This window comes from Solanum stenotomum, chromosome 12 (assembly GCF_019186545.1).
Source record: "Solanum stenotomum isolate F172 chromosome 12, ASM1918654v1, whole genome shotgun sequence".
NCBI lineage: Eukaryota > Viridiplantae > Streptophyta > Magnoliopsida > Solanales > Solanaceae > Solanum > Solanum stenotomum.
In genome coordinates this window covers 46,468,578-46,496,016 of record NC_064293.1, presented here as the reverse complement: position 1 = coordinate 46,496,016, position 27,439 = coordinate 46,468,578, and the positions used below count along the sequence as shown (strand labels likewise).

General features: G+C 33.5%; 5 protein-coding genes across 5 annotated transcripts; 2 read left to right on the top strand and 3 right to left on the bottom strand.

The window, feature by feature from the left end:
• Positions 1 to 816: 816 nt before the first annotated feature.
• On the bottom strand, positions 817 to 3,891 carry LOC125847992 (uncharacterized). Its single transcript, XM_049527766.1, has 12 exons — positions 3,572 to 3,891; positions 3,429 to 3,471; positions 3,321 to 3,347; positions 3,141 to 3,242; positions 2,940 to 3,043; positions 2,563 to 2,737; positions 1,810 to 1,902; positions 1,637 to 1,732; positions 1,507 to 1,527; positions 1,351 to 1,409; positions 1,094 to 1,184; positions 817 to 965 (listed from the first exon to the last, which is right to left on the bottom strand). The coding sequence occupies exons 1-12, from the start codon at positions 3,829 to 3,831 to the stop codon at positions 864 to 866; spliced, it is 1,173 nt and encodes a 390-aa protein (XP_049383723.1). The 5' UTR covers positions 3,832 to 3,891; the 3' UTR covers positions 817 to 863.
• A 7,402-nt stretch (positions 3,892 to 11,293) lies between these two features.
• On the bottom strand, positions 11,294 to 14,543 carry LOC125847993 (uncharacterized). The gene is made up of 8 exons (XM_049527767.1): positions 14,289 to 14,543; positions 14,102 to 14,194; positions 13,185 to 13,263; positions 12,624 to 12,702; positions 12,429 to 12,468; positions 12,211 to 12,345; positions 11,934 to 12,071; positions 11,294 to 11,636 (listed from the first exon to the last, which is right to left on the bottom strand). The coding sequence occupies exons 1-8, from the start codon at positions 14,510 to 14,512 to the stop codon at positions 11,357 to 11,359; spliced, it is 1,068 nt and encodes a 355-aa protein (XP_049383724.1). The 5' UTR covers positions 14,513 to 14,543; the 3' UTR covers positions 11,294 to 11,356.
• Positions 14,544 to 15,540: 997 nt separating this feature from the next.
• LOC125847738 (lysM domain receptor-like kinase 4) lies at positions 15,541 to 17,844 on the top strand. Its single transcript, XM_049527418.1, has one exon. It carries the CDS (start codon positions 15,738 to 15,740, stop codon positions 17,676 to 17,678), a length of 1,941 nt encoding a protein of 646 aa, XP_049383375.1. The 5' UTR covers positions 15,541 to 15,737; the 3' UTR covers positions 17,679 to 17,844.
• A 1,143-nt stretch (positions 17,845 to 18,987) lies between these two features.
• On the top strand, positions 18,988 to 21,568 carry LOC125847739 (protein LYK5-like). Its single transcript, XM_049527419.1, has one exon. It carries the CDS (start codon positions 19,270 to 19,272, stop codon positions 21,118 to 21,120), a length of 1,851 nt encoding a protein of 616 aa, XP_049383376.1. The 5' UTR covers positions 18,988 to 19,269; the 3' UTR covers positions 21,121 to 21,568.
• A 374-nt stretch (positions 21,569 to 21,942) lies between these two features.
• Positions 21,943 to 26,184, bottom strand: LOC125847744 (protein DA1-related 1-like). The gene is made up of 12 exons (XM_049527426.1): positions 25,830 to 26,184; positions 25,081 to 25,378; positions 24,809 to 24,899; positions 24,173 to 24,326; positions 23,939 to 24,059; positions 23,748 to 23,831; positions 23,482 to 23,601; positions 23,096 to 23,308; positions 22,920 to 22,982; positions 22,717 to 22,832; positions 22,535 to 22,593; positions 21,943 to 22,444 (listed from the first exon to the last, which is right to left on the bottom strand). Exons 2-12 carry the CDS (start codon positions 25,270 to 25,272, stop codon positions 22,107 to 22,109), a joined length of 1,551 nt encoding a protein of 516 aa, XP_049383383.1. The 5' UTR covers positions 25,273 to 25,378; positions 25,830 to 26,184; the 3' UTR covers positions 21,943 to 22,106.
• Between the last annotated feature and the right edge of the window lie 1,255 nt (positions 26,185 to 27,439).

Here is a 27,439-nt window from a genome sequence, read left to right as displayed (position 1 = left end):
AAGTAACTAATAAAAATATGTCAATCTCTATCAACTAAAGCTTTTGAATGATCAAGCAGCCACACATTATTAATTGAAACGTCAACAATTTGTTCACAGCACCACGGTCCACATTCATACAATCATGTGGCTTGCGTAAATAGAGTACATTGTTAAATGCAGATACGAACAAGTCATGCTGCTTTCAACGTTGATTTTTAATTGCAGTCCGCATTTTAGTGTGTACATTCTTGATATAACTTCGTCACAAGGAACCAATTGACAAACATTAATTCATTGTCCTTGTTGTTTACAAGCAGTCAAGGATAAAAATCAATGACTGCAAATTTTCTCCTTGTCATACAAAATTACGTACGCAGCTTTTCTGGACCAAGAAAGAGGCCCATAAGCTTCACGTATCATTTGCAGGCCATATTCTTTATCTATTACATTGAAAAAGTTGAACATACGATGCTTGAAAAACCGACCCATGACGATAAAAGAAGCTTACGAAATATACCCCTTATAGATTAAGATACAGCTCTATGATGTATAGATGTAAAAACATGAAACATTTCAAACTAAAGAAGTTGTGTAACCAGGTACGCGAGAGCTATATTAAACTAGAGGCATACGAGTTAAAAGAACCTCTCCAAAAATTTTCCTCACTGCAGAATAAGATTCTGATCACAAGCTAGTAAGTTCATCACTAATTACATAACACAGGTCAAATAAATTAAGATAACTTTAGAAGGGATGTAAGAGTCGATTACTAGGAGATTAGCTGCAACAGTCTTCCGAATTAGTAGCAGATCTAGCAGTGGGATCCCAAGGCTTTACAGTAAAGTAGCCACCATCTAGCCATATACTGTAGAAATTTGTCCTCAATTTTTATTTGCTTTCTTGTAGGGTCCTTCGTCTTCTCTGCCTTTGGAAGTGGAAGGATTCTTTCGCAAGTATTTGTAGTAGACATACTGTAATATGATCTATACTTGTGTTAAGGCCCCACAGTTTGGAAAAATGAATAAACTAGTAAGTAGTATAAGAAAAGAACAGATATATGTGTTGTTTGAGCAATTGCTAAGACAAAATTAATGGAGAAATGTGAGGATACAAATAAGTCTAGCACAACGCAGACAACAGCATCCAACAACCAAGGCATATTGGCTTTAATCTTACTCCATTCTGTTGATCTAAGTAGTATACTGCATCATGTAAACATAACAAGCAAATGAATTAGTAGAAAGTTACCGAATGCATTTTAATTACAGATTAATTTTCATGTATTCAGTACGATTTAACTTATATACGTAAGCAGAACAAAATAGTAAGAAATGCTAACTATACTGAGTTAAAGAAAGGGGAAACTACCTCCCTACGTAAGTGACATTGGCGATGAGTGCAAACACAAACATGAATGGATTTAAGCCCTGTTCATGGTGATAAAAGAATCCACATTAGCCTTTTGCTTGATGCCCAAAATGCAAGTTTAAGAAAGTCCAGAAGAGAATTCTGTAGAATATTTACCTCAACACTCCCTCGTTTAATCTGTCAAACAAAGAAATATGTTCAATGGCTTTGCATTAGACAAAATAGGGACTGCAACATTAACTGTTAGCATGTTGTTAGAATTATAAAGTGAAGAATCATGACTTACATTTAACCATATTTGAGGTATCCGACCGCCCATGTAGACAGCAGCCATCATCCACCCCAAACATTGGCCAAGTGCACTATGCTCCGTCCCATGCTCCTGCCAGAAAAGAAATATGTCCGAAATCAGCCCTGAAAGTTTCATGATATTAAGATGCAATTACTGAAGAAACATACTTGTAATAGTTTTCTTCCACCAAATCCAACAAGTAAAGCTTTTGTCTGGTGAGGCATTCTAGACACTGTTGCAAAGAACGCTCCATAACTTGCCTGAAAATCGTCTACTATGAAAATATTATCATCCCAGACCAAGAAAAATAAATAAAATTACTTTTAGGTTTAAAAATGAAGCTACATGGTCCAAAGTGGGGATTCAATTAAATTTTAAATTTCTTAATTCATCGAAAAAATTATGGAAAAATGATTCTTTATTATGGAGTATATAAATTGTCAAATCCCTTTGACATAAGGAAATTCTGGTGTAGAGGGCAGTGGTAAATTTAACTCAAAATCATTTGAGGTCATATATTCGAATTTTAGGTGTGATATACTTGCATTTTTTTCAGATCCCTTGAGTCTCCGCCAAGGAGAGGAGAAACCCCTCTCAACTTGCCTTTGGGCATAAGGACTCTGGGAATTATATAAATAAATGATGCTTTGGGCATATACTCTGAATCTCTGACCATCAATATTTCACATTACATATATTTAGGAAGTGGACAAAGTAGAGAAACCCTCTCGACTTGGCTTTTGGGCATTATGCCTATGGGAATATTGGTTACTTGTCTCATATATTAGGACCAGCAATATTTCACAGTACATATAGTAAGTGCACAATATTATAAACAAGTAGCGACAAAAGAAAATTTTCAACTTGCACTAAACTAAACACCAACACTAACAAATCAATACAAGAACTAATTCACTTACAGATCGAGGGATAGGCTTAGGTTGGCTAACAGAAATATTTAATGGTGCATCAACTGTATCATCATCTGAAGAGTAATCATGGTTATTAAGCCCCACTGCTGATGGATCACTTGCTATAGGCCTCAGATTCGACCTGAATGGCGGGGTTGAACTACCAGCCAATGATCTTGCAGACCTGTTTAAATACTTAGCAATAAATTAATCTAATTAATCCACGCGAAAAACTGACTACTTCCTTAGTTTCATAAACACGGATAGCGTAAAACAAATCATGTTAATTTACCATATTTGAGTAATAAATTAACATACAAACATATCAATTAATTACTTCGACATGTATCATGTGACACGGGAAAAATTGAGAAAAAAACACTCACGTGAAATAGTAGTCCATGGGGCGTGATGCAGATCTGCTGGGTATTGGAATTCCCGAATCTGTTGTTTTTTGAGGTCTCAATGGCTTCTTCAGTATTTCTTCAACCTAATTAAAGTTAATCAAATCATCTTTCTTCAACGATTATTGTGTCATTAAATTAATTAATCAGTAAATTACAAGCTTAAGAATGTTTAATCTGTACCTCTAATTGTCCAGAATCATTTTCACTGCGTTTCCAGCACTTATAGAAATAATCATAGTACAAGATTTGCAGCACTAGTATGATAGTAGTCGCTGTGTAAAGCTGTTCCATAACATATCATTAAATAGAAAAAAAAATACCACTCATATGATTAATTGGTAAATAAAAAGATTGCATTACCACAGCTGTGTACAATTGGGTTGGCAACTGCATGAAGAGAAAAGAATACCAAAAGATGAGAAACATTAATTAAACCTAATTAATTTAATGATATTTTAAGCTACTCACCGTTGCAGGCTCCAGAAGGCAACCTGTTAGATTGAATACGTCACTGCATCGAATAAAATGGTGAGATTTATAGTTCAGAAAAAAAAATAATTAAAAATTGTGAAATTGAAGAAAATGGAGTAATGATCGATAAAATTAATTACCCGATAACCCAACCAAGAAGGAAAACAAGTGAAACGCCATGGCTAGATTTGGTTCGAAAGTTGGTGACAATTTGTGGGATTTCGGCAACAGCCCAACAGATGAGGCTTACAAAACCAAAACCAAAAGAGAATTCATCGCGGACATTGCAAAGGCAATCTTTGAAATACAAATTCACCCAACCAACAACACATGGTTTATTCTCTTTCACACAATACGCTATTGAATTCTGCTGCTGTCGTAACAACATAAGCACCTTCATTTTTTATTTCTTCTACAAATGATGAATCGAAGAGTGTACTAAACTGAGGGATAATACATATATATATATATATAGGGTACAGCATTAACCCCTCCGAGGTAGAACAGTAAGTACTCAAAAGTAAGAAGACAAATAAGAGTGAAACAAAAACATTCTCAACTGCTCGGAGTTTGTAACCTTGTTGCGTTGCTTTTACGTTTCTGCCCCTCAGCAACTATGGGGCAAGTAGGCTTAAACGACACCGCCTATTCTTGTGGCCTTTAACTGCTGGGCGCACCCGGAAAAGAAATCGATTGAATTTTTTTTCTCTTCTTCATACAATTATGCGATAGATAAAATTATTATTTAGTTGAATAATTTTTTAACCTTTTATTATTTAGATAGATGTAATATTCATTTTAACTTAAATTATTGCTTTTTAATAATTTTATTGATTGACACATTAAACTAAAAGAGATGCTGATGATTTGTAATTATATATGGTGCTTTCGACAATGCTATATGAATATTTACTACGTAATTTGTTAAAAAATAAATACGTAATTTGTTTGAATATTATCGAATCAAAGCTTATTTTCGATAATTTTTCGGTCAAAATTTTAGGTACTAATCAATTGTTGACATGCTACCTGTAACATGACAATCATAATGCTAATGTATATCGATTTCATTAAATTCAATGATTATTAGTCTTATATATGCTACTCTTCTTAATTTTTAATTTTATATAGTAATCGTACCTTTCGATTAATGACATGATTGAAATATAGAAGTATATTTTATGTCAATATGATATACGCGGCAGAAACTAAACATGATATACTAGGCAGAAACTATGTGGCTCGAATGCAGCACACATTAAAAGACAAGATAGTATTTGGTATTTTTTGTTTTAGTAGCATTTGACATTAATGTCAGTAACTCTTCAGTAATTGAAAAGGGGGACCTTAACTAATATATGGACTGCCTTCGGATTATACGAACCATTCTTGTAAAAGGAAACATCATGTTGAATTAGGTATACTATATTGGCCAGGTACAACTACTCCTAATTTTCACTATCAATCTTGGAGTTGTACATCATCAAAATCAAGTACTCCTTGATCGTACCAGGGTATGTAGGCCTAGTTAAGTTGCGACATATTATTTTATTGAAAAACAAGCCTCATACTATACAAACTTCATTCAAAAAGAAAAAATTGTTTTTTTATAGAATCAAAATAGAAATGATTTTCTAACTTGATCATTTGGTGAATTGTATCGTATTCATTTTCGATTTTAAAGTGAATGATTGTCTTATAAAACTTTTTATTGCTATCGGATACACTAAAATAGGGAGGAAGGCGAGCGAGATTTGTTATGTATATCAGTAGATGTGAATCACACTATTTCGAGATACATCTATTTGGATTTTGGACATATTCAGAAGTACCAAAATCTGATAAGATACGTAATATTTTAAATTAGAGTACATCTAAATAATTAACTTCTAAACTAGTGAAATTTATATAAGTTTCCATGTACTGATTCACATAATATCTTAAATGATCTATTTTCAATCACTCGCGTACAATCTGTTTTGAGGTTTCTTCGTTAGTTAGATTTTAAAGAATACAGAGTATATTTTACTACTTAGTAGAAGAGTCTACAAGCAGGCATGTCTTCGTCAACATGCCTGCTTGTATGACAAGGACATTTTCGTAACTTTCTACTTTTTTTTCCCTTAAGCCTTTGTATCCTCTTGCTTTAAGATTGTATCTTTTTTTTTTTATTGGACCCAAAAACCAATCAATATTTACCTAATGGCTTAGGCTTGTTTGGATTGATTTTTGACTTATGACTTATGAGTTAAAGTGAAAATTACAAGAATATACTATTTAAGACTTTAATTAACAATAAATATATATATTCTTTTTATTTACAAAACAAGGTTCTTAATTACAAACATAACAAAATATTTAATTTTTTATTTCTTTTTTAATATATTTGGTATCCGTATTTATTTCCCTTTTTAGGGGAGGGGTGGTTATGTGCTGATTTTATGGAATTAATAATTATTATTTACTTTTTGACTTTTCAACCATAATTATACTCTTTTACGTTACTTTATTTGCATATATATTATCTTTCTCTCTCTTAATTTTTTTACTCAATCAAATCATATTATTAATAATAGCCTTCTCTCCTTTTTTTTATCGTTATTTTCATCTAGGTAAAAAATATGTAGATTTCATCAATTAGGCATTGTATTTTCACAAAAAAAATATAACTATAACTGCATCATAGTTTCACCAAATATGCAACCATGTAATATATAAACAATACATACCAATTATATAACCATCATTATACCAATAATTATTAGTATTTTATACCTTTTAAATATACGACTATATATGAATCTATTCTTATATCATTTTCACCAAAAAGATCATTTTATATTACTAAAGAAAACCAACTTTTTGACAATGATTAAGTTGATATTTCAACACAAGAATAAATATGTATAAAAATGCAATCAACGGTTAAGCTAGTGTTTGTGGGTTCAAATAAAACCATTTATCACTATTCACCAGCAATACTGAAAACTGACATTATTATAAAATATTCAACTGCAAAATATGTCGTAAATTTTCCACAACTACATATGTCGTAAATCTTTTAGCTCAATCTGTAATTATATAAAGATATTATTAATATATTTAGTACAAAAAAATCATATACAAAGTTTAATTTAACCATTATAAAGTCTTATTCACCAATATATACTAAAATATACACAAAACACTTTGGTGTATCTAAACTTGGTTTTTTGGTGTATTTTTTGAAACTGTGAATCTTTATTGGTGGGGACGAATCAGTCACAACATATTTGAGTTCCAACTCAAAAATGATCGTGTTCGCAACTAATTGAGAAGTAGTAGTATTAATTAAGACTTGATAATTGATGTCTACATCGTATATCACTCCTTCAATCTTGAAATTCAGATATTTTCTTGCGTTACATTACAAATACTTATTATCAAAATTCAAATTTTTTTGGTGGAAGATTACAAAAATACTCATTAACAAAATATTATCTAAAAAAAATGTATAATACACCAACACATTTACCAAAAAAAAAGGTCAATATAATATCTAAAATACAATTACTACACCATCACATTCACCAATATATATATATATATGCAAACAAAATGGTTTATACAGTATGATGTATTTATTGAAAAATATTGACCCTGTCGCAATATAAAATGTGTATAACTATTAAGATAGTATAACAATTTGGTTGTTATTTTGGTATGAAATACACCAAATTTAAATATCACCAATTTAAACAACATTATTGTTTTACACTTTCAATATGCATACCTCAATCAAACCAAAAACCAAATATGTTATGCAAATACCAAGAAATTTAACAAAAATGACGTATGCCACAGACGTATACGCTTACACCAAGCAATTTTAATGTTTATAAATTATCTACAATATATCAAATACACCAAAAAATCTACCTAAAAATAAAGAAACTAAATATATAAAGTCAAGTTTCAAACTAACAATCATGGAAAAAAAATCATCTTTTAAATTCATTAAGTAAACCAATCAGCAATTCCGCCGTAAAACATATAAATACACCATCCATACAACACTACTATTGCCAGATCATAAAAAAGCAATCACAAAAAAAAAAACACAACATATTATATATCTAATATGTAAATCAATCACCAATTTCATCGTACTTTATTTACATATATCTTTTATATCTATCGTCTATTGTGTTGAATTAGAATCAAAATCCCGTTCATATTCATAATTGAATAAACTTTCAGAATAGAGGTAACATAGAGTTTGTTTTGGTATCGGAGAGAAGATATCAATTATACATGGAAAGTAAATAAATGAAAATTAGAAAAAATAAAAAATAAAATGGGAGAAAAACGTGTGACTTCACGTCTCTCATATTGTTTTCCTTTTTTTTCTTCTACTTTTCCCTTTTTTTAAATTTTATTAATATTATTTTCTATTTTTGAAAAAAAACTATTGCTATATTGATAAAAAAACAAAACTATTGTTATATAATGGTTATTAAGGTGCTTATTTTGTATATAAAAGCCATATGTTAGACTTTTTAACTTATGACTTTTGACTTATTTTTGTTATTTTGACTTTAAATAATAAGCACTTTTTAACTTTATTCAAACATTTCAAAATTACTTAAAAGCTATTTTGACTTAAAAATACCTAAAATAAGTCAATCCAAACGAACACTTATATGTCCTATAACAATAATTAATAATTTTAAAAGAATTAAAATATATATGTAAATCACTTGACTCCAAAAAATCTATCAATGTCACATAACTTTAGACATGAAAAGTAGCATATATTATTTGAAAATTACATTAAAAAGGTATTATAAATTACAATAATTAATAATTTAATATATTTAAAAGACAAAAAAAAGTTAATGTTTTGAAATCCTATATATGCCACATAAATTAAAACAAAGAGAATAATATATACTATTATTTTAAAATTATGTAAAAAAAAAATAGTACAAATTACAATAATTAACAACTTAAAATATTTATAAAATCATATAAAAATTTTGATAAATTGTCAAGTTTCATGATATCACATTGAGATAAAAAAATTAGTAATATATATTGAGTCCCTGCTAGCACGGGATCGTGTATCTAGTACATATCATAAACGCTCTTTAATTATACAGAAGTAGTGCACGCAGGCAGGCAGACAGAATCACAGAAATAGTATGTGTCTATAATTTTTTATTTATTACTCTCAACTTGCCATCCCTTTTGACACAGACCACTTGATGAGCAGCGCAGTATGGGAGAGTAGCGACAGAAGAGTCGATGGAATGGGGCAATTCATCATTATCCTTCAAACATATTAATTCACCTGCTAAATAAATAAATAAATAAAAACATCTCAGGATAGTATAGTATAACTAACGACAAAAGAGGTTTCATATATGCGGCGAACATGCACTACCTGGATCAGATGACTTTGACACGTATCCACCCGCATTTTACACTTTGTTCCCAATCCCTATCTACATAACTACTGTACTTTATTGTAACAATTCACAGTAACAATGATGTTTATCCTCAACTACCTTTAATTTCTGACATGGATATCCCAGAAATTGAATCATATATCATAAAAAAAAATGAAATATTTTATAATTCCAATAACTCAAGAAAAAAATTGATACATTTTCTCAGGAAAGTATATCTCATTACTACGTAATATCCCAGAATGGATTTGGAAATTCTCTTCGTCCTCTTATTTAATGTTTTAACGTCGCGGTATTCGTTGCATTCTCTTATCTTATATATATATATATATATATATATATATATATTACTATATATTAGAAGAGTCTAGGATTACTACCATTGTACCAATAAAATCATTACAAATGACCAATACTTACTATATAAAATATATAAGCGGGCCCCACCTCCTTCCACTTAAATAATATTTTTCAACCTTATCATGGTAAAAGTTGAATTTATTATCCTTTTCATTTAATTTTATATGATAGTATTTTTTCTATAAAATCATTATATATGTTTTAATAATTTAAATTTCAAAAACATTATATTACTATATATTAGAAGAGTCTAGGATTACTACCATTGTACCAATAAAATCATTACAAATGTCCAATACTTACTATATAAAATATATAAGTGGGCCCCACCTCCTTCCACTTAAATAATATTTTTCAACCTTATCATGGTAAAAGTTGAATTTATTATCCTTTTTATTTAATTTTATATGATATTATTTTTTCTATAAAATCATTATATATGTTTTAATAATTTAAATTTCAAAAACATTATAATTTAACTTTAAAGATTTTATTTTATCAAAATCTTGTACATTGAAATATATAGTTATGAATTTAAAATATTTTTAAAATCATATAAAAATTTCAATAACTTCTCAAATTTCATAATATGATATAAATTAAAATAATAAAAAATATATATATTGGGCCCGTGCTGGCACGGGGTCCTATATCTAGTATAATAATAAGAGGCTAACGAGAGGAGCTTAGGGTCTGCTGCTTGCCGACCAAAAGCCCTTTTCCCTTTTCATTTAAATTGGCTGCTACATAACCATCTCTATTGCATTGATACAAAAGTTATATGTATGTACAGTACTACCAAATCAATTAAAAACCTCCAAAACACAGAAAAAGAAAAGAAAAAATAAAAAACCTCCACGTCTCTTCTTCTTGTAAATAAAATGATAAGTAGGGGTGTTAATGCATCAATATTAAATAACTTTTTACTCCTCCACACTTCACACGTGTCCATTGTTGCCCGACTCCACCTCCTCTTCTTATTCTCACTCTATACTTCTTGTTCACTATTTTTTTTAGGCAAACTATTTTAACACTTCTACACGTTTTAATTTATGTGACACTTTTTAAATTTTGAGATTCAAAAAAATCTATTATTAACAGTAAATATTTTATATGTCTTTTAATTATTTTAGATTACCAATTTTTGAAATTTATAGTACTTTTACGTAGTTTACAAATATATAATTTCATTTCAAAACAATTGAAGATTTCACTTACAAATTTTCGATCAAACTTAAATTGTTTGAATCTTGAAAAATAAAAAATGTTTTTTACTTTGATCATACATATGTTAAAACAAAATAGATGAAACAAAAGATTATCCATTGTCACGCCTCTTTGTAATCTAAAATCGAAATATTATGGAAGAAATTCATCCAAAACTGAGCAAAGAAAAAGAGGAAGAAGACTATTGGAAGTAGCACTAATTCTCAGGAAGAATAGTTGATACGATCTTTTTCCTCTTGATTGTTTCTCATGCAATTCAGTAGGAATTATGCGGATGAGATTGTCTCAACTCCAAAATCAAATCTGTCCACATTTAGAAAGAAAAGACTCCATGGTGTATGTCACATGGTCTTACTAATTTACAGGTTGTATTATGCGGATGAGATTGTCCAACCATGTCATATCACTATCTTATTATCTGTATTTGAAAGTAATAATCCCTCTCTTTTACAAAGAATTGACCTCCTTTTTTTTTTTAGTCAATTTAAAAAAGAATGACCTCTTTTCTTTTTTGATAACATTTTACTTTTAACTTTCCACGTGGCATATTTAAGACCACAAGATTAAGAACAATTTCGTACATTTGACATAATTTTAATTTAGGATCACAAAATATAAAAATTTTCTTTAATTTCTTAAATTTTGTGTCAAGTTAAACCAGACCACTCTTTTTGAACTGGAAGGAGTAACAAGGATGGATACAAGTTGTCTTGGACAAATATTCTTTTTGATGAATATATCTGGATTCTGAGCTTCATCACGTCTACAATATTACTTCTTCATGTTTGTAGTCATCCTAAAAGCTCAATCTTTTCATCCTAAACACCACATACACTGGAAACCTTCCATTCCAGTCTAAAGATGGAGCAATTGCACACGGGGATGTAATCACCTTCCGCGAAATGGATTTTCTATGCGTTCAATAATGCTCCGCAGTCCAGATTCATATGTAGGGTAAAGCAGCCTCACTCCTAGTTCCGTTTTAATGCGTTTATTGGAGACTCGCTTCTCTCCCCTTGAAACGCCCTGCGGAATTAAAGACTTTGCCTCTTCAGCAGAGTTGTTGGGGCTTATGTGACCCGGCCATTTCTCCTCAATCAAGTTCCTAGCAAACTTAAATACCTGCTCTCTAGGAGCAGGATCGTCATCAACTACATTGTATATCTTCCTGAAATGCCAAACCAGACAATTAATTGATTAAGATGAAACTAAGAAGATCATTAAATAGAAAGCTTAAAAGTACCCCCATCAAAATGACCTGGAAGTTATTGCACATAGAAACCACTGGAGTAGAAGCAAATACAAAAGTGTGCTAAAAGCTTCTAATCCAGTTTTATGCAGACAAGGTATTACCAACTTCAGAGGCATGATTTAATATTATCTTGGAAATAAAGGAAGAAACATAAATCGTACATTTAAGACAATCTAATTGGATGAACAAAGAGTAGTGTTATTGAATGTGTACCCAGGAGATGGCCTCTGTATGCTGGCCTTAAGAGCCTGGCAGATGTCAGCAACGTGAATACGGGATGTATAATGCCTGGAAAATCTCATCTTCTGACCTTTAGACAGAGGCTCTTGCTTGAGAATAGTGTCAACAGCACTGCACTAAAACATTAATAAAAGTTAGTCAGATTGCAACTAAATCAAAGAGTGCTTCATTAGACTAACTGCTGGATGCAACATATCCGGAGAAAAACAATAGCAATGTCCAATTAGAGTAAACATGTCCTCATCACAACCTTCTACCAGGACCATATATGCCACCCAATCTAAATATTTGGGCAGTGACCCTTCCATCACAAGCCAGATGTAACCATCCTTCCTCCGCTGCTATCCTTGCTTTTGCCAATTCAGTTGTCGGGTTTGGTGGAAACCTGAAATATGGTAACATATAAATCTAGGATGACTACTTCGAATGCACCAAAGAGATTCAAGTGCTTGGTTAACATAGAATTACTCTTCATCAACCAATGCACCACCAGAGTCTCCATAAACACCTAATAGTCCAAAAGGGAAACACATTTCTCAGGATCAGTAATCAATAACATACTTTGTGAATACAGTCTGTCCAAAGAAATAGCTTTACCATGTAGCAATGTGATTAACAATACAAATGCAAAATTTCTTCCTGCAATAGTTAAAAAAGACGTACCTGTTGATGACAAGTAACCAAGCCACTGGAGGTTACCATCCTTTAGTCTTTCTTTTAGCAATTCTTTATGCCGAAGCATCTGCAGTACACACAACTATTACTAGACATTCAAGCTAGTGGAAAGGTAAGTTAAAAAACTTCTCCTACAGTTTTTCATGATATCATACAGCTCCATTCCAGATTCTACAGTTACAGCGAAAGTAAGTTTTATGGCTTTGGTGCATGATTTTACCTTATTTTTTAGATTCAAAAGTAAACAATCTTCAAATAAATGATATTGCTAACTATTGAGTATAATAGCAAAACGTAGCTAAGAAGAAGAATTCTAACACCTAAAGAAACACAAAAGAATTTTAAGATTAACAATAAGAAGAAACAAAATTATCTTCTATTCTTTTTTATCATAGTTCATTTCCATATCGTGACAAAGAAAAGGTCGTTAGGAACGTCTACAATTAACATCATCAATAAACATGTTCACATGGAAGGTCTCTGCAATTAGCACGACTATGTTTGTCATATTGCTTACTATAACAGCAGCATAATATTGAGTAAATTTACCGGATCACCAACACCCAAAACTGGGGGGGCGGAGATAAGAAGATGTGAGTGGAATTTCAAGATATCGAGGACATCCTGTCTGAAAGATAGAGCAGAAACACTTATCAGAACAGGGGGGGAGATAGAAAAAGTGTTTCTTCTATAAAACCGCCTACAAGTATGGAGGTTGAGATATGTGACCCTACATTTACACCCTAGATCAGAAATCAATGAACACATTAGTTTGGATATAAGAAACACAACCCAACTTTGACTTTATTTGGATGAAGTAACAATTACAGTAACAGTGAGGAAAGAACTATAAATCAAAGAGACTTAATTGCTACTTAACAAAGAAAATTTATCATTCACTTCATTCATGTAAGTACTGTGTACTGTATATTTTGTTTGAAAAAGCAGTAAACACAAAAGGGAAAACCAACAACAGCTTAGGAGTTCTTGGCCATTAAAGTCTTTGCTTCACATATTCTAATTCTCTACCAATTCGAAGTTTAAACATTATCCATTTATCATTTGAAGTCACTTACCTAGTTAAACAAACACATGCTTTGCCTCTTCTCCTTTAGATTTTAAGAATTCAATTATCCTCCTGTTGTTTTCATTATACTATGTCTTTTTACTATATCACTTTCTGGGCATTTTAGCCATTGATTAATCTCCGGTAGTAATTTTTTCATGTACAGAAAAACCCCAAGGCAGTCACTTATCCCTATTGTGTTATTTTAGGAGGCATTCGGAAAATGACTAGTTGCATCCGAAAGGGTTGATCCATATTCAACTTTAGACAAAATTTGCAGCAACGAAGTAATTTGTTATGTTAAGAGAGTTGAGGACGAAGCTTCCTGCTTCCCACAACAGTAGAGTTATGTTCTGACCAAAGAACATATATGAATAAGAGAGATGACTGGAAAACTCACTGTGGTTCATTGGCGTCAAATATGTGAGCATGGAACCCCATTTCCTCTAATTTCGTTTTCCCGGAAGTACTAGTACAAGTTCCTGTAACTTCCCTACGCAATAAACAAATGTTAACAGCTAGCTTCTTTTCACAACTTCAACTAGTACGAAAAGAGGAAAAGGAGATCAAGGTTAAGTCTTATTCACCATCCATTGCTTTTCAAATCTGCAGCCAAGAATTTTCCTACGAAACCCATTCCCAGAATGAACATTCGATTTTTCGAATCCGGGTTTTTAGTGCTCGATTCGTCACCTAGACTGCATTTAATATAGGGGGGAAACTGTGGCGTTTTAATAGAGTATATTCCGGCTGTTTGACCCTGCCGGAGATGAATAACGGCCGGTTGACTTGGCAGCCGGCAAATCTCCATTCCAGATAACTCTATACTCTGAAACTTTCAGGTAGTGGTTAAAACTTAAAAGAAGTGCTGGTCAAACAGAAAGCTCGTAAGCCCATCCCAATGCGCTTTGGGCTAATAATATATGGGCCGTATCGGTGACTTAGTGCTAGTTGGCCTCAATAGAAAGCCCAAGTATAATGGTTTCAGTTTTTCTCTTCTTCAAACAACCATTACCAACCAACCAAATAGGTTTAATTGTGACATTCTTAGAAGGACATATTTCTATATTTAATAATAATTTATTTTTTAATGAAATAATTTATAACTACATAGATATTTAAAAGACTTGTATTAAATAACGAGTTTTAAACATTTTTATTTCATTCTTAAAATTGTGTATTGAATCAAATATCATCACATAATTTACGACGAAACGAGTATATTTGTGAAATTCCCCCACCCCCAAGGAACTTCTTCAAAACTTATTTCTAAAAGTTGACCAAAAGATTTGAAGGAGTCAAATTAGTAGCACAAGTAAGACAATATCTCCACTTGAATAGTTGATGCTTAAAGTCAATTTTGTACAGCTGCTTAAAAGCTCTCCACAATGAATCCACACGCTTTCTTGCCTACAAATAATTTTCAGGTGGCCCAATTGCTCCATTTCTTTTCATTCTAGCCTAACTCTTCAATTTTCCCTCCTTTTTATTTCTTTTTACTTATTTTGTTTCAATTTATGTGACACTTTTTATTTTTTGAGAGTCATATAATTTAAATTTGATAAAAAATTTGCACATGAAATCTTTAATTTTTTTGAAATTAAATTTATATATTTATAAATTACGTATAAAATACTATAAATTACAATAATTAATAATTTAAAATATCTATGAGACGTGACTTGAACGTCCACCTTTTTTTGGATGACTAACAGAGATCACAATGTCCAAATGCACAGCCTAGATATATTAGTCTATGTAATAGTACAGCTCTAATAGCGATGGGTCTAGAAATCAATATTTAATCTTCAAGGGTCAACCCATCAAATTATTTGTGATTAAATATTACTCCTATATATCTCTGTGTCTCATCAATTATTCTTTTCTTACATAATATTCCTACACGCATTTACGTTGACTTTTTCTTTTGAGACATTATTATGCCGCGTTGGTGTTTGATTATTGTTTAAAAAAATTAAAATTTCTGCTTTGCTTATATAACAAAACAACAATCTCTTGATTCTTCTGAGGTGAAAATGAATTATTCTCATCTCGTCTTTGTTTTTACCACCATTCTTTCTTATTCCTCTGTTTCAATTCTTGCACAACAGCCTTACTTTGGAACAGGAACAAATGACTGCAACGCCCAAGATACCTCCACTTCTGCTTTTGGGTATTTATGCAATGGCGCTAACCGTACTTGCCAATCTTATTTGACCTTCAGATCTCAACCCCCTTTCAACACCGTGCCCTCAATCTCTTCTCTATTGGGTGCTAACCCTTCACAGCTCTCTCAGCTCAATTCAGTTTCTCAAAATGCTACTTTTAACACCAACCAAATGGTTCTTGTTCCTGTCACTTGTTCTTGTTCAGGTCAGTTTTATCAATCAAATGCATCTTATGTTATCAGAAGGGATGATACTTTCTTGAATATTGCAATTAATACCTTACAAGGATTGTCAACTTGTCATGCTATCAACTCGGAGAACACTGAACAAGCTAATAATCTGGTTGTTGGTTCAAGAATTAATGTTCCCCTGCGATGTGCTTGTCCTACGCAAAACCAAACTGATAATGGTACAAATTATCTCCTTACTTATTTGATTGCTTCTGGGGAATTTGTTTCCTTCATTAGTGATAAATTTGGGGTGGATTTTAGGGCAACTCTTGCTGCTAATAGTATACCAGAAGATGCTCCTACTGTCTTTCCAAATACTACTCTATTAGTTCCTTTATCGACCCCACCTTTGAGTTCCCAAGTTGCTGGACCATCTCCACCACCGCCTCCTGCGACAACATCAACACCACCACCTGCTGTCCCTGTATCAGAGAGTAGCTCGAATAAAACTTGGATATATGTTGTGGCTGGTGTTGTTGGAGGACTTGTTGCTTTGTGTATTCTGGGGGTTGTTGTTTTCTTTTTGTTTTTCAGGAAAAAGGAAAAGAAAGCTGATCCACAGTTTGTTTCTGAAAGCTTTGAAGCTGTTGAGAAACCGTCGAATAAGAAAGTTGAAGAAGAATCAGAGGAGTTTTTGGAAAGTTTATCCAGCATAGCTCAATCTGTTAAGGTTTACAAGTTTGAAGAGGTTAAAGCAGCCACAGAAAATTTCAGTCCTACATGTTTGATTAAGGGATCTGTTTATCGGGGCACGATAAATGGAGATTTTGCTGCGATAAAGAAAATGAGTGGTGATGTATCAAAGGAAATTAATTTGTTGTGCAAAATCAATCATTTTAATCTTATTAGTCTCTCGGGAATTTGTTTTCATGATGGGCACTGGTATCTTGTATATGAATATGCTGCCAATGGACCATTAAGTGATTGGATATGTCACCATAATGGTGATCACAAGTCACTAAGTTGGGCACAGAGAGTACAGATTTCTTTTGATGTGGCTACAGGACTTAACTATCTCCATAGCTACACATCCCCTCCTCATGTTCACAAGGATTTAAACAGTGATAATATTCTTCTTGATGGTGATTTAAGAGCCAAGATTGCAAACTTTGGTCTAGCAAGGTCAGCAGATGGACAAGAAGGTGAGTTTGCGTTGACAAGGCACATAGTTGGGACCCAAGGCTACATGGCACCTGAGTATTTGGAGAATGGGCTAGTCTCTCCAAAGCTGGATGTCTATGCATTGGGAGTTCTGTTGCTGGAGATTCTCACTGGGAAAGAAGTTTCTGCTTTATATGAAGGCTCAAATACAAACTTGTCTGAGGTGTTGATCCCGGTGCTTCATGATGAGGATGCAAAGGAGAATTTAAGCAACTTCATCGACCCTTCTCTGCAAGGGAAGTACCCTGCAGAACTTGCCTTTGCCATGGTCAGATTGATCGATAACTGCATAATGAAAGATCCTTCGCATCGCCCTAGTACGGATGAGATTGTGCAATCTGTTTCAAGAATTATGACAGCCACACACTCATGGGAAATGTCATTTAGCACTTCAGTGCCACCACATAGATTGCCCTAGATCAATGATTGTAAGGTTTTCTTTTTGTGTTTTTTCTTTTTGGTTTTTCCTTCTTCCACGTCTAGCATGATTTGTTATGTGCATAATGTTATAACCTTGTTTATGAATTTCGAAGAGCTATGGCACCATTTATCCTACATAAAAATCAGTTAAATATTTCAATCAAGCCACCTTGTGCTCTCTTACTTATGTTCTTTCTTGCTCTGAGTAATGCATGTAGTCCTCCTCGTGTTCCATATATGTTCCAAGCGCAAACAGGTCCTGGCTTTAACCTAGCAAAAGAGGGTGGCTTCATCATAATAAAGATCCTGATAACTGGTAAACAACAGAACTAAACCTACCTTGAATCATAGATCAAGGCAGCAACTTGCTGGTTTTACCTTATAGTGACAATGGATCACTGGGCCTGTCTTTTGTTTTTGCATCTCGTATTGTTGGTAGCTATACAACTTGTGAACACAACAGGTTAAGCTGATTTATAAAGCCATGTTGAAGCTGTAGAATCAGCTGAACGCCAATTAAGTATAAAAGAAAAACTGACTGATTGAAGGAATATACCTGTATGTTCCCACTGATGCCACAATATTGAACTAGTCTAGCCGTCTGAAAACTAATTATTAATAACATCATCTTTGAGTTCTGGAATTCGATGGTCAAGAACCATAAAGTATTAGAAGGCTTTTGCACATGATGATGATGGCACAGGTATGTGAGATGAAAGTGGAAACATTGACTTGTAGCATACAAATCAAATGATTGAATACATATCTGGGGAAAAATGAAGGCAGGGCCGGCTGGTTATTTATTTAATTTAATCTGACTTGACTTTGTTCAAAAAGGACAACAGGCTAGTGGTTGTTATTATTATTATTATTATTATTATTTTTTGGGCCCTTGAATAGAAAGCAAATACCTGTGGGATGACGTGATTAATGTATATTCGAGCTTCTTGTAATTGAATGATTTATGACTGGTATATTAAGTTGTGATCATTTTGGACTAAGATCCGGTTAACTGCAGCAACATGGACAATGAGGACTCAAATAGCCGATCAAACTTGCATAGAATTGAGCATAGTAGGAGTTGTTACTGTTTATATTAAGTTGTGATCAAGTTAGAGTCTGCTATCTTAGTTTGCTTTAAATAAATAATTCCTTGTGGCATCTAGAGATTTCAATTTTCAGGATAAACTATGAATTATTATGGACGGCATCTTAATAAGCAGTTGCATCTGAGTTTCTTGCAAGACTGTATAAAACAGAAATTACACGCTAGACCTGCTCATCAAGCAAGGTCAACAGTTGAGAATGACATGAATCGCCGTTTTGAAACTTCACGTTTATGCTAATTGTTTAATAGTTAAATGTGGAAAGCTCCAATGGTTGTTAGAAGAAAATGTCGTTTAGCTAGAATATTGTTTCATTTCATAAGTGGTCTGCATCAATGTGGTGGCTTCATATTGTCAATGACATATGATGTTTGACTTTACATTGAAGAATATTTTGTGTTCACTTGAATTACACTGGCCATAAGGGCATGTACCTCTAACTTTCTCAGCTGCCATTGGGTGACTCTGAGGCAATAGCATACCATGGGCGATTTTCCGCTTATCTTTTTCATAAGTTTCATCGGTTTAGCTTCAAAGGTCTATGCCCAACAAAATTATTCAGGCAATACTGTCATGAGTTGTGAAGGAACCAATGAAACAGGAACTACTGCTTCTTTTCTCTATTCTTGCAATGGTGAAAAGTTCTCCTGTCCATCATTCCTGATTTTTAGATCAGATTCTCCTTATAATTCTGTTTCTTCCATCTCAAAACTCCTATCTTCGAACCCTGAAGATATTGTCCACATCAACAATATCTCAAGGTTTAAAATATTGGATCAGAATCAAGAAGTTATAGTTCCAGTAAATTGTTCATGTTCAGGTCAATACTATCAGGCTGACACCTCTTATGTTATACCAAGCAAATTTGATACCTATTTTCGCATCTCAAACAGCACGTATCAGGGGTTATCTACTTGCAGTGCTCTTATGCATAAAAATGTCTACAATGCACTGGATCTGTTTCCAGGTCTAAATTTGCGGGTACCACTCAGATGTGCCTGTCCTACAAGGGATCAGTCAAGAAATGGAGTGAAATATCTGGTGACTCATTTGGTTACATGGGGGGACAATGTTTCTAGCATTAGCGCGCAGTTCAGTGTCAGTAGTCAAAGTACAGCATATGCAAATGGATTATCTGAAAATTCAGTTCTTTATCCTTTCACAACAATACTGATTCCTCTGCCAAAAGAACCTTCAAGCTCCCAAACAAGGACTATTAAGACAGCACACACTGAAATATTTTACCCTTCTAGGCACAAAATATCATACCGCAGTCTTTTCATTGGGGTAGGAACTGGTGTATCCCTTGCAGTCCTCTGTTTTATCTTGTTCATTGTCTTAAAATATAAGAAGGAAAACAAAAGAGGTGAAATACTTGGGAACCGAAGACAAGGGAAACAAACAAGGAATTTGCCAGAACATGTCCTGGAAAGTATTGTTGGTGAAGGTCAAATGATTAAAGTGTATGAATTCGAAGAACTGGTGGCTGCAACTGAAAACTTCAGCTCGCGAAAAACAATTGGTAATTGTGTTTATAAAGGGGTCCTTCGAGGAAAACTGATGGCCATCAAGGAGACGCGGACAGACATATCAAAGGAGGTTAAATTCCTTGCAAAGATCAACCATTTCAATTTAATTAGCCTCACTGGTGTCTGTAAGCATCACCAACTATCCTATCTTGTTTTTGAGTTCATGGAAAATGGATCTTTAAATGAATGGCTTTTCAAGGATGATAACCCCGAGGCTCAGAGCTGGAACTGCAGAATTCGTATTGCCTTAGATATCGCTGATGGTCTAGATTATATTCATAACTTCACAGCTCCAGCTTATGTGCACAATAACATTAGTAGTAACAGTATCTTACTTAACAGACATCTAAGGGCCAAGATTTCAAATTTTAGCCTGGCGCGGTCAGCAAACAATGAGGGAAAGGAAAGTTCATCTATGAAGTTCGTCAAGGGAAACAATGGCTACTTGGCACCAGAGTACATTGAAACTGGCCAGGTTACTCCCAAGGTAGATATCTATGCATTTGGAATCGTTTTGTTGGAGATTATTACAGGAAAAGGGGCTGCTTTTGAGCAGGATGGAAAAGAAGTACTCTTGTCAGAGACCGTGCTTGAAAGTATGGATAAAGAATCTAAAATTCAAGAACTCGAAGATCCAAGGCTACAAATTAAGCACCCGCTTGGTTACATAATTCAACAAACTGATCTCGTTCTTCGATTGGTGAAATTATCTGTAGCATGCTTGACGATGGAACCTGAAAGAAGACCAAGTGCAACTGAAATAATATCTACCTTAATCAAAATCCAGACAGATATACAAAACTAGAGAACTTATATACAAAATGAATAAGTGCTTATATGTTATGTTCATACATATTGTCCCAACAGTAAACTTTTGTTTCTTAAATGTAAAGTTAAGACTTAGTTGTGGCTTCTGTACTACTGTTCATTTAGTCCCCCTTTCCTTCCTTTTCTCTTTTCTTAGTTTTCTCTCAATGGGCTGTGACTCCCAAAATATCAATTCTTGATGGATGCCATTCAACAAAATATACAACATCAACTGTTTCAGCTGCAAGACAAATGCAGAGAATAACCAGACACAAGGACTGCAATATGCAGTAAATTGTGGAGAGAGCTCATCATTCCATGCATCTTTTATGTTACTTTAGCTTTGTTTGTATGATTCTCTATTGTCATATATGAATCCTCTCTATCCACTTAGCTCAATCTAATGAATTTAGAGATTCATTATAGTTAAACTATTTTTACAATGACCCGCCATCCTCCTCTTATCTTCTAACTTAGAACAAGCTATGTGAAACTAACACAGTTGAAGTAAGCTGAAGAAGTAAATCAACCAAAAATGTTCTCTGAATAAGATGAAAAATAAGATATTACCACCATATAATTACAGGAGCAGGCAAACACAATACAACGCCATATAATTTCAGGAGCATGCAAATAAGATATAATTGGTGCTGCTTCATACATTACATGGAGTCAATTAGGCCTATATGATCAATCTTCCTCTTCTCCACGACAAAAATGAAGCACCTTTTGGTGGACAATAAGAAAGGTAGATACTTGTGCATCAATATGTTTGGATTTCCTTTATATGAATAAGTATACAACTTGAAGCAGACACAAGTGTATTAAACGTATCTGCATCTTATTGCTGCATTTACTCTTTATATTTTGATTATTGTGTAATGATTATAATTGTATGTGCTATGTGGTCCTAACAAAACTAGTATAGAAGGTTTGTTTAGAACATCCGCGTTGAAGTGGAAACACTCGGAATGACTGAATATTTTAACACGGGTAGGTTCCTGTAAGCCGGATGTGATCAAGTGTCGTCTTGAGGCCATACTTGAGCACTGCCTTATTACCTTCTCTGAATCCATCCCCATAAGCTGCTGATGTATCTGATTCAATCTGGTGCTTAAAAAAATCACCCAGTTTCTTCTCAAAGTCGGAGCGTTTCCCTTTCTTTGATGAAGTAGATGGTGATGAAGATGACGATGAGGATGCAGATGTAGATGCAGAAGTTGAAGTACTACCAGAACCAGCTATAATTTCTGAGTCCAACCACATGTGAGCTAAAACTTGGCAGATACCTTCTTCCACTTCTGGACTTAAACTTGGATAACCTAATAATCATTTAAATAGAGAACATATCTTCAGAATCTAAACATATAAACAGATATCTCATTCAAGTGTTATCAAAATAAAAGATCCACCTTTAAGCCGCAGCCATGCATGCATCATTTCATGAGCCAGAATTGAACCAGTCAATAACCTGGAAAAGTCTTAGTTATGAGTAAATTTGTCTTCAGAAAGAGTGAAGCAAGCAAGAATTTTTTTATGAGGTATGACTTTTAGCCCATTCTATTAAGCATGAAAGAAGTGTGACATTTATTACCTAGGAAGACCATACAAGATTAGAATAGCTGTCACTTCACATTGTCGAATTAACCTGTGAGGCTCTGTAAACATATCCAAAATCCGATAACCACCAATCCGTGGTCGCCTTGAAATCTGAAATGTTTGTTTGAATCAAGACATATTTCATTTTGAACAGTATATGGCCATTAAGGAAAGTGCAGAAAAAGGGAAGACTCATACACTGCTAATGGTCTGTTCTTCCGACAGGCATAGTCCTCGAGTCTCAGGCATGTGATGATGACCCTATCAAGACAAAAAAAAAAAAAAAAATGGAAGTTGGATGTAAGGTAACAGCTTTCTGGGCCTGTGATTGTGTAGTGTCTTAAGAAATGGATAATTCTGAACAGAACTCTCACATTCTTTTCTCCTTCCATCGCTTCATTTAATGCTTGTCTTTCAACTAGAAGCAAAGGAATTTGCTGCTCTACTTTCATATTTAAACCTTCATAAAATTCTTGTATCTCAAGATAAAGGGGTTGACATTCATGAGTGTCCATTATTGAAGAGTCCAAGCACTCTAGACACAGCTTCCTACCATCTTCAAGTATCAGATATCTGGCATCTACGGGCTAAAAAAACAAGAAATCCTAACATTATTCAACAAGAACAAGAAAGAAAGAAAAAAATGTCTCAGGTTGTGACATATATTCAGGTTTTATAATATTCCTATTTGTTCTGCTAATCTTTAAAGACATATATGCACTTTAAAGAAATGTAACAATAGTTAGTAGCAGCAGCTAACCTCCATTCTCTCACAACTGCAACAACGAGGCGTCCCATCAGTTTCATGTGATGGGCAATACTTCTGAAGCCAGAAAGGATGAGCCCTATATTCAATTAGACCAGCCGGATTTGTTGGAATCTAAGCACATAGAAGTAAAGGCAAAATACAAAAAATATGGTTAGTCATATTTTACCAGACGATGAAGCTGTTGGATGCAGTAAAGTTCACAGTGCAATACCACGATAACAAAATGTCGATCTAAACAAAAATGAATGAACACTTACAAAGTTCTTGCAAACATCACATTTTGGGTGATGTTGTTCCTTGTAGCATGATTTATGGTATGGACGGTTATCTAACATTGAAAACTGTAAAAGACAAGAAATGAATTGCTTTTATATTCAATAAGTCAAGGTAATTACTGAAAGCACCATGGGATAAAAATCTATTCAAGTAAATTTGACTACATTTAGACCTCATAGTCAGAAATTGGTTGATTGCAACCATGGCAACGGAAACATTCTGGATGCCAAACAGCTCCCATGCAACTTAAATATCTTCCCTGTCCAATTTCGGCATTGCAACCGGCACAAACCCTACACTCAGACACATCAGTACAAGGATATGATAAAAAAAAAAAAATTACAACTCAATTAAGAGAGAAAATAGTCAAAATTCTTCTGTTACAGAAGAATAGAAGAGGTGTTACCTATACCCATACGGAAACGAGTATGATACTGGTGGAAAGGGACTTCCATAATCATATCGAGGTGGTGGTGGTGGTGGTGGAGACGACTCCACATTCAAACTTTCCTGAAGGGCCTTGGCGAGAGCCTCGTCTTCCTCCAAATGGGGTTCACTCTCTATTAGGCAGCAGCAGAAGATTAGGATACACATTGATTAGCAATTAAGCACCAATATACTAGAGCTCTATAAAACATTACAGACTAGCCTAGATACTATAACCCCTAAATCCACAATTACCCTGACCAAAGACGCAACAGTAAATAAGTCCTATTACATCAGATGCTTGACAAAAACATCATTTTTTCTGATTGATTCTGCATTTATAACCACACAAATTCTCAAAAAGAAAGAAAAAAACTTAGGACAAGAGTTGCAGATTTATGCAAACACAACAATCTCAATAAGGCGAGTGTTGGACAAATACTTCATATATAGCATACAATTCTATAATGAAGTCAGTGAAAAACTTGTCGAGTGAAGAAAAACAGAAAACTTCGTCATTGTTTACCTTATTATTTATTCATCAGATGATCTAGACTAGAAATCAATCTTTATAAAATGGAAGACATTCATATTAAATCCCAGTAATGCTACTTACCGATTACTTTTTTCCCTTTCTGATCCTCTTCTGCTAGAGAAAGTGCAATGGCACGATCAATTTCTTCTTTATCAAAATCTGACAATTCATCCTACACTCAGTCCGTATTATCATATTCAGTTAGCAAGGGAAAGACTTAATTAAAAGCTAGAACTTTGAGAGCATTTTCTCAGCAACATAGCCTGGGAAAATGCTCATTTTGTAATGCACCAAGCAACTGTTAGAAAACACAGAACAACTTAAAAGCAATTAGCAATAAAATCACTGATTACCACTGATGTAGTTGGTCCATCCCAAGTAGTACTGTCCTCATACCCTCCATGATATTGTCCTCCTTCATGCCCCGAATGATATTGCCCTCCATCGTAGCCCCCATGATATTGCCCACCCTCATAACCTCCATGGTATTGTCCACCAGAGATCCTGTGTGTGGAACCTCCAAATATCTTTTCTAACCAACCCATAACACACGATTGCCTGTCCCTGGTATACAACAACAACTATGCCTCAATCCCAAACAAGTTGGAGTTGGCTATATGAATCCAACAGTGGTGTGTAGGCAATACACACCTGCAAAGACAAATAAGGATATTTATTAGGTACTGCTTGTGGACTGGATCATCTGTATCTGCTAGCAAACTCAAACTGATCCTATAAATAACAAAACTAACATGAACTGTAGGCAGAGTTGAAACTGCTCATCTACAAATTAGTCGAATGAATGATCAAGAAAATCACAAAAAAAAGATAAAGGTAGCATCTGAATACTACAGTTAATTCAACATGACTACTAACAGAACAGATAATCAGCTGAGGAAAACGACAATCTTCTCGAAAATTGTAATAAAAAAGTTGCCCCATGGAAACTCATCAGTACAAAATAATGACCACCCACCAACCGTCACAAAGACAACCGACTATTCATTTGGGGTCTAATTACCAGACCATAGAAAAACATTTGAATTACTATGATCCAAGTTAAAGAAACAGTAAAAAAGTGATTATATGTTTGGAGTCTCACTTCCAAATGAATCAGCACAAGTTGAAGTACAAAGCATCAAATTTCAGTTTGAAGGTAGGTCATGCCCCAAGAACTGGAGATGACACGAAAGATACCCATATCCCCACCATCATCATTCCACACAAGAATAAAAACTTGGCAAAATTACAAAACAGAGGTTCAGAGGAACATTCTAGTGGAAGTGTGAATAAGATAAAAAAAAAAAAAAAGGTAAGCCAGAAAAGGAGAAACCAAATGAAAGGAATTGAATTCCACCCAAAATATAAGCCCAAATTTTTTGCCAAAGAAGAGTAATTAGATCGGCGAAAATTGAATGAAAGGGGTTATGAGAAAAGTTTCATTATTTCAAAAATTGGAAAAAGTTTTGGTGCTTTTCTTGGAAGGTGGGAACTTTGTACCATTGATTTGGTATCATCAGTCCACACTATGTCAAAACCCCATTAACTTAACTGCTAAACTTTTTCAAAAAAAATGCGTCAGCAGAGAAAGAGAAGACCATTTTTGGGGGGTCACTGTTGAATCTTTTGGCCTTTTTCTCCAAGTGGGAACTCAACAGTGAACTTATTAATAAGTGTTGCAATTTTTATTATTTGCTGTGTGTTTTCTGGTAAAAAGAATGAAATTACTTAATCGTATTTTGAATGGGAGTTTAAGGATGTGTGGCAGGTGGGAAGTACAAATCCGAGCTGAGAAAATTGACAAGTGGCCAAATAAAAATCTCATCTATCTTTGCTTAAACTTCTGACACCAAGTGACTGTCTACTTTGTATTGTCCTATAAAAATCAATTTTCCCTTTTCCAAACTTTTACTACTTTAGAAAAAAACATTTCACCTGCTCTGTTTTCATCATTACTTTAAAAACATTCAGTTACTTTATTACTTCTCCATGTTGCACGTAATAATAACCGAACCAAGTTGAATTACCTACGCTTGAATTATTTTGGTAAAATTTTCTAAACTTTCAATGTAAACCAATTTTTTTGAATTATCTTTACCTCTATAGTGAGATGATTTTAAACTTTTGATTATTATCCAATTCATAATTTTCTAGGGAAGGAAATTCAATTATGCCCCTTATTATGGTCTACTATTCCTATTAGGTAAACTAATCGGTAAAACCTAGATTTTTTTGTAAAAATCACTTTTTTTATTGAAATTTGAATTTTGTTCCCTAATGATTTTCACCTATTTTATTGAACAGCGGCCACACCCTCAACTGTCGATCAGAAGGTTATAATTAAAATGCTAATCTTCAAATTCTACTTATATTTCCTTTTATGGATTATTAACTACATTAAAAGTGTTGGAAAATTATATGCACAATATATTAAAATCATATTACTTATATAAATAATAGACAACATATATGTTTATCCTAGAATACATACAATCGTGCTAGAAAACATAAACTTTCTGAAATTTAATTCATGAATTACCTCTTGAAGCATGAGCAGATAGATACCTTCAACCAAATCCACAAGTTAAACTGACCTTTAAGTGAATCCACAAGTTTGATATCAATTCTATGTCTACTAATCCCAAGTTCACATGTAACTCTCTCAATACTTGGATCATATACAAAACTTATTATCTTTCTAGGTAAGAAGAA